General features: G+C 52.2%; 1 protein-coding gene across 1 annotated transcript in view; it reads left to right on the top strand.

Moving 5' to 3' along the window:
• The window catches only part of LOC107663568 (adhesion G protein-coupled receptor A1-like), a 74,880-nt gene that overhangs the window by 49,807 nt on the left and 18,168 nt on the right, over window positions 1–6,905 (top strand). Inside the window, exon 6 of the mRNA XM_016453805.1 lies at window positions 6,331–6,458. Within this exon, the coding sequence (XP_016309291.1) occupies window positions 6,331–6,458 (128 nt within the window). The remainder of the gene's footprint in view (window positions 1–6,330; window positions 6,459–6,905) is intronic.

The raw sequence follows: 6,905 nt of genomic DNA, 5'->3' as shown, positions 1-6,905 counted from the left end.
CACACTCTCTCTCACACACACACACACACACACACGCACACACACACAGAGCATGTTGTAGGAGGTCACACAGCCGTTTCTTCTAACTCACTGTTTCTTATTTATTGGTGGCATCTCAGTTTGTCCTTGTGCTCGAGTGCTCATGACCGTCACATGAGCAGGAGAGCCTGTGTCTCGCTGTCTGTCGTTCAGCTCTCATCCTGCATCTGCTTATGCTCACAGAGGAAACAATCACATGCTGCAGTGAAAGCCTTGTGCCGCTGCCGCCCTTGAGCCCTTTAAAACAACTTACTGTATTCCTGAGTCTTTCATGAGTTTGAATGTGAGCTCTGGTGTGGTTGTGATGTTATTGTCGGGTAAACAGGTCACAGCGTGTTTACACACTAAAAGTGATATATATGTACTACCGTAGCAGATCTCAATTGTATATCATCACAAATGTAACTCTATTATCGTCCAGCTCTAATCTGCTAAAAGCGACTATAAGGCATGATGTTATTAAGATACTATGAACATTAAATCATGATTTAAGCTGCTTTGAAACAATGTGTACTGTGAAAAGTGCTTTATAAATACAGTTAGAGTTGACTTCATAATGTTGAATGAACATAAGAAATAAAATGACATGAAAATGGATAACAGAATTTGATTTAGCATAAATTATGCCGTCACTAAGTTAAGGACAAAATTGTGGCTTATTTATTAATGCGCTAAATTTCTCCCACAAATATTTGTTCAATATTTTTTTTTCTTACAATAACTTTGGCTTTTCAGCATCTGTGTTGTCGCGGTAACTCGGCATCTGTCTTGTCGTGGTAACTCAGCATCTGTGTTGCCCCGGTAACTCGGCATCTGTGTTGTCGTGGTAACTCAGCATCTGTGTTGCCCTGGTAACTCGGCTTCTGTGTTGCCCCGTTAATTCAGCATCTGTGTTGCCCCGGTAACTCCGCGTCTGTGTTGCCCTGGTAACTCAGCATATGTGCTGTCGTGGTAACTAAACATCTGTGTTGCCCCGGTAACTCAGCATCTGTGTTGTCGTGGTAACTCAGCATCTGGGTTGTCGTGGTAACTCAGCATCTGGGTTGCCCTGGTAACTCAGCATCTGTGCTGCCCTGGTAACTCAGCATCTGTGCTGCCCTGGTAACTCAGCATCTGTGCTGCCCTGGTAACTCAGCATCTGTGCTGCCCTGGTAACTCAGCATCTGTGCTGCCCTGGTAACTCAGCATCTGTGCTGCCCTGGTAACTCAGCATCTGTGCTGCCCTGGTAACTCAGCATCTGTGCTGCCCTGGTAACTCAGCATCTGTGCTGCCCTGGTAACTCAGCATCTGTGCTGCCCTGGTAACTCAGCATCTGTGCTGCCCTGGTAACTCAGCATCTGTGCTGCCCTGGTAACTCAGCATCTGTGCTGCCCTGGTAACTCAGCATCTGTGCTGCCCTGGTAACTCAGCATCTGTGCTGCCCTGGTAACTCAGCATCTGTGCTGCCCTGGTAACTCAGCATCTGTGCTGCCCTGGTAACTCAGCATCTGTGCTGCCCTGGTAACTCAGCATCTGTGCTGCCCTGGTAACTCAGCATCTGTGCTGCCCTGGTAACTCAGCATCTGTGCTGCCCTGGTAACTCAGCATCTGTGCTGCCCTGGTAACTCAGCATCTGTGCTGCCCTGGTAACTCAGCATCTGTGCTGCCCTGGTAACTCAGCATCTGTGCTGCCCTGGTAACTCAGCATCTGTGCTGCCCTGGTAACTCAGCATCTGTGCTGCCCTGGTAACTCAGCATCTGTGCTGCCCTGGTAACTCAGCATCTGTGCTGCCCTGGTAACTCAGCATCTGTGCTGCCCTGGTAACTCAGCATCTGTGCTGCCCTGGTAACTCAGCATCTGTGCTGCCCTGGTAACTCAGCATCTGTGCTGCCCTGGTAACTCAGCATCTGTGCTGCCCTGGTAACTCAGCATCTGTGCTGCCCTGGTAACTCAGCATCTGTGCTGCCCTGGTAACTCAGCATCTGTGCTGCCCTGGTAACTCAGCATCTGTGCTGCCCTGGTAACTCAGCATCTGTGCTGCCCTGGTAACTCAGCATCTGTGCTGCCCTGGTAACTCAGCATCTGTGCTGCCCTGGTAACTCAGCATCTGTGCTGCCCTGGTAACTCAGCATCTGTGCTGCCCTGGTAACTCAGCATCTGTGCTGCCCTGGTAACTCAGCATCTGTGCTGCCCTGGTAACTCAGCATCTGTGCTGCCCTGGTAACTCAGCATCTGTGCTGCCCTGGTAACTCAGCATCTGTGCTGCCCTGGTAACTCAGCATCTGTGCTGCCCTGGTAACTCAGCATCTGTGCTGCCCTGGTAACTCAGCATCTGTGCTGCCCTGGTAACTCAGCATCTGTGCTGCCCTGGTAACTCAGCATCTGTGCTGCCCTGGTAACTCAGCATCTGTGCTGCCCTGGTAACTCAGCATCTGTGCTGCCCTGGTAACTCAGCATCTGTGCTGCCCTGGTAACTCAGCATCTGTGCTGCCCTGGTAACTCAGCATCTGTGCTGCCCTGGTAACTCAGCATCTGTGCTGCCCTGGTAACTCAGCATCTGTGCTGCCCTGGTAACTCAGCATCTGTGCTGCCCTGGTAACTCAGCATCTGTGCTGCCCTGGTAACTCAGCATCTGTGCTGCCCTGGTAACTCAGCATCTGTGCTGCCCTGGTAACTCAGCATCTGTGCTGCCCTGGTAACTCAGCATCTGTGCTGCCCTGGTAACTCAGCATCTGTGCTGCCCTGGTAACTCAGCATCTGTGCTGCCCTGGTAACTCAGCATCTGTGCTGCCCTGGTAACTCAGCATCTGTGCTGCCCTGGTAACTCAGCATCTGTGCTGCCCTGGTAACTCAGCATCTGTGCTGCCCTGGTAACTCAGCATCTGTGCTGCCCTGGTAACTCAGCATCTGTGCTGCCCTGGTAACTCAGCATCTGTGCTGCCCTGGTAACTCAGCATCTGTGCTGCCCTGGTAACTCAGCATCTGTGCTGCCCTGGTAACTCAGCATCTGTGCTGCCCTGGTAACTCAGCATCTGTGCTGCCCTGGTAACTCAGCATCTGTGCTGCCCTGGTAACTCAGCATCTGTGCTGCCCTGGTAACTCAGCATCTGTGCTGCCCTGGTAACTCAGCATCTGTGCTGCCCTGGTAACTCAGCATCTGTGCTGCCCTGGTAACTCAGCATCTGTGCTGCCCTGGTAACTCAGCATCTGTGCTGCCCTGGTAACTCAGCATCTGTGCTGCCCTGGTAACTCAGCATCTGTGCTGCCCTGGTAACTCAGCATCTGTGCTGCCCTGGTAACTCAGCATCTGTGCTGCCCTGGTAACTCAGCATCTGTGCTGCCCTGGTAACTCAGCATCTGTGCTGCCCTGGTAACTCAGCATCTGTGCTGCCCTGGTAACTCAGCATCTGTGCTGCCCTGGTAACTCAGCATCTGTGCTGCCCTGGTAACTCAGCATCTGTGCTGCCCTGGTAACTCAGCATCTGTGCTGCCCTGGTAACTCAGCATCTGTGCTGCCCTGGTAACTCAGCATCTGTGCTGCCCTGGTAACTCAGCATCTGTGCTGCCCTGGTAACTCAGCATCTGTGCTGCCCTGGTAACTCAGCATCTGTGCTGCCCTGGTAACTCAGCATCTGTGCTGCCCTGGTAACTCAGCATCTGTGCTGCCCTGGTAACTCAGCATCTGTGCTGCCCTGGTAACTCAGCATCTGTGCTGCCCTGGTAACTCAGCATCTGTGCTGCCCTGGTAACTCAGCATCTGTGCTGCCCTGGTAACTCAGCATCTGTGCTGCCCTGGTAACTCAGCATCTGTGCTGCCCTGGTAACTCAGCATCTGTGCTGCCCTGGTAACTCAGCATCTGTGCTGCCCTGGTAACTCAGCATCTGTGCTGCCCTGGTAACTCAGCATCTGTGCTGCCCTGGTAACTCAGCATCTGTGCTGCCCTGGTAACTCAGCATCTGTGCTGCCCTGGTAACTCAGCATCTGTGCTGCCCTGGTAACTCAGCATCTGTGCTGCCCTGGTAACTCAGCATCTGTGCTGCCCTGGTAACTCAGCATCTGTGCTGCCCTGGTAACTCAGCATCTGTGCTGCCCTGGTAACTCAGCATCTGTGCTGCCCTGGTAACTCAGCATCTGTGCTGCCCTGGTAACTCAGCATCTGTGCTGCCCTGGTAACTCAGCATCTGTGCTGCCCTGGTAACTCAGCATCTGTGCTGCCCTGGTAACTCAGCATCTGTGCTGCCCTGGTAACTCAGCATCTGTGCTGCCCTGGTAACTCAGCATCTGTGCTGCCCTGGTAACTCAGCATCTGTGCTGCCCTGGTAACTCAGCATCTGTGCTGCCCTGGTAACTCAGCATCTGTGCTGCCCTGGTAACTCAGCATCTGTGCTGCCCTGGTAACTCAGCATCTGTGCTGCCCTGGTAACTCAGCATCTGTGCTGCCCTGGTAACTCAGCATCTGTGCTGCCCTGGTAACTCAGCATCTGTGCTGCCCTGGTAACTCAGCATCTGTGCTGCCCTGGTAACTCAGCATCTGTGCTGCCCTGGTAACTCAGCATCTGTGCTGCCCTGGTAACTCAGCATCTGTGCTGCCCTGGTAACTCAGCATCTGTGCTGCCCTGGTAACTCAGCATCTGTGCTGCCCTGGTAACTCAGCATCTGTGCTGCCCTGGTAACTCAGCATCTGTGCTGCCCTGGTAACTCAGCATCTGTGCTGCCCTGGTAACTCAGCATCTGTGCTGCCCTGGTAACTCAGCATCTGTGCTGCCCTGGTAACTCAGCATCTGTGCTGCCCTGGTAACTCAGCATCTGTGCTGCCCTGGTAACTCAGCATCTGTGCTGCCCTGGTAACTCAGCATCTGTGCTGCCCTGGTAACTCAGCATCTGTGCTGCCCTGGTAACTCAGCATCTGTGCTGCCCTGGTAACTCAGCATCTGTGCTGCCCTGGTAACTCAGCATCTGTGCTGCCCTGGTAACTCAGCATCTGTGCTGCCCTGGTAACTCAGCATCTGTGCTGCCCTGGTAACTCAGCATCTGTGCTGCCCTGGTAACTCAGCATCTGTGCTGCCCTGGTAACTCAGCATCTGTGCTGCCCTGGTAACTCAGCATCTGTGCTGCCCTGGTAACTCAGCATCTGTGCTGCCCTGGTAACTCAGCATCTGTGCTGCCCTGGTAACTCAGCATCTGTGCTGCCCTGGTAACTCAGCATCTGTGCTGCCCTGGTAACTCAGCATCTGTGCTGCCCTGGTAACTCAGCATCTGTGCTGCCCTGGTAACTCAGCATCTGTGCTGCCCTGGTAACTCAGCATCTGTGCTGCCCTGGTAACTCAGCATCTGTGCTGCCCTGGTAACTCAGCATCTGTGCTGCCCTGGTAACTCAGCATCTGTGCTGCCCTGGTAACTCAGCATCTGTGCTGCCCTGGTAACTCAGCATCTGTGCTGCCCTGGTAACTCAGCATCTGTGCTGCCCTGGTAACTCAGCATCTGTGCTGCCCTGGTAACTCAGCATCTGTGCTGCCCTGGTAACTCAGCATCTGTGCTGCCCTGGTAACTCAGCATCTGTGCTGCCCTGGTAACTCAGCATCTGTGCTGCCCTGGTAACTCAGCATCTGTGCTGCCCTGGTAACTCAGCATCTGTGCTGCCCTGGTAACTCAGCATCTGTGCTGCCCTGGTAACTCAGCATCTGTGCTGCCCTGGTAACTCAGCATCTGTGCTGCCCTGGTAACTCAGCATCTGTGCTGCCCTGGTAACTCAGCATCTGTGCTGCCCTGGTAACTCAGCATCTGTGCTGCCCTGGTAACTCAGCATCTGTGCTGCCCTGGTAACTCAGCATCTGTGCTGCCCTGGTAACTCAGCATCTGTGCTGCCCTGGTAACTCAGCATCTGTGCTGCCCTGGTAACTCAGCATCTGTGCTGCCCTGGTAACTCAGCATCTGTGCTGCCCTGGTAACTCAGCATCTGTGCTGCCCTGGTAACTCAGCATCTGTGCTGCCCTGGTAACTCAGCATCTGTGCTGCCCTGGTAACTCAGCATCTGTGCTGCCCTGGTAACTCAGCATCTGTGCTGTCGTGGTAACTTGGCATCTTTGTTGCCCTCGTAACTTGGCATCTGTGCTGTCGTGGTAACTCAGCATCTGTGTTGCCCTGGTAACTCAGCATCTGTGCTGTCGTGGTAACTCAGCATCTGGGTTGCCCTGGTAACTCAGCATCTGTGCTGTCGTGGTAACTTGGCATCTTTGTTGCCCTGGTAACTCGGCATCTGTGCTGTCGTGGGAATGTGTGTGTGTGTGTGTGTGTGTGTGTGTGTGTCAGGATCTGAAGAAGGTGCTGTCGTTCCCTCCATATCCGGGAGAGTTCCTGCATCCGGTGGTGTACGCCTGCACAGCCGTCATGCTGCTCTGCCTGTTTGCCTCCATCATCACCTACATAGTGCACCACAGGTAGGGCACACGCACACATAAACACCACTAATATAGTGTCCCTTAATTCATGACTTGTTTTTATCTACAATAATCAAGGCGTTTGAATTTAAGATGGACAAAACCTGCTCATGTAACCTTTAAATCATCAATCAACCGCTGAAATGTTTCCTCAGCTTCTGAAGGTCAATCAGAAATGTTTACGTTGCTTGTTTTTAGTTTTACTTAGTTTTATTTCTTTGTTTACTTCAGTGTTATTTTAGTATCACTGAGATACTATTATAATATTATTTATGAATATTTTTTATTAACGTTTATTTTCAAATTGAAAATGTTTATTTTAAATTTAAATAATATTTCACTATATTACTGACACTCACTCACTCACTCACACACTCTCACACACACGCACACATTCACTTACACAGACACTCTCACACACGCCCATGCACACACTCACTCACACAC

This window comes from Sinocyclocheilus anshuiensis, unplaced genomic scaffold (genome assembly GCF_001515605.1).
Source record: "Sinocyclocheilus anshuiensis isolate Anshui unplaced genomic scaffold, SAMN03320099.WGS_v1.1 scaffold2329, whole genome shotgun sequence".
Classification (NCBI taxonomy): Eukaryota; Metazoa; Chordata; class Actinopteri; order Cypriniformes; family Cyprinidae; genus Sinocyclocheilus; species Sinocyclocheilus anshuiensis.
This window is presented reverse-complemented; position numbering and strand designations above follow the sequence as displayed.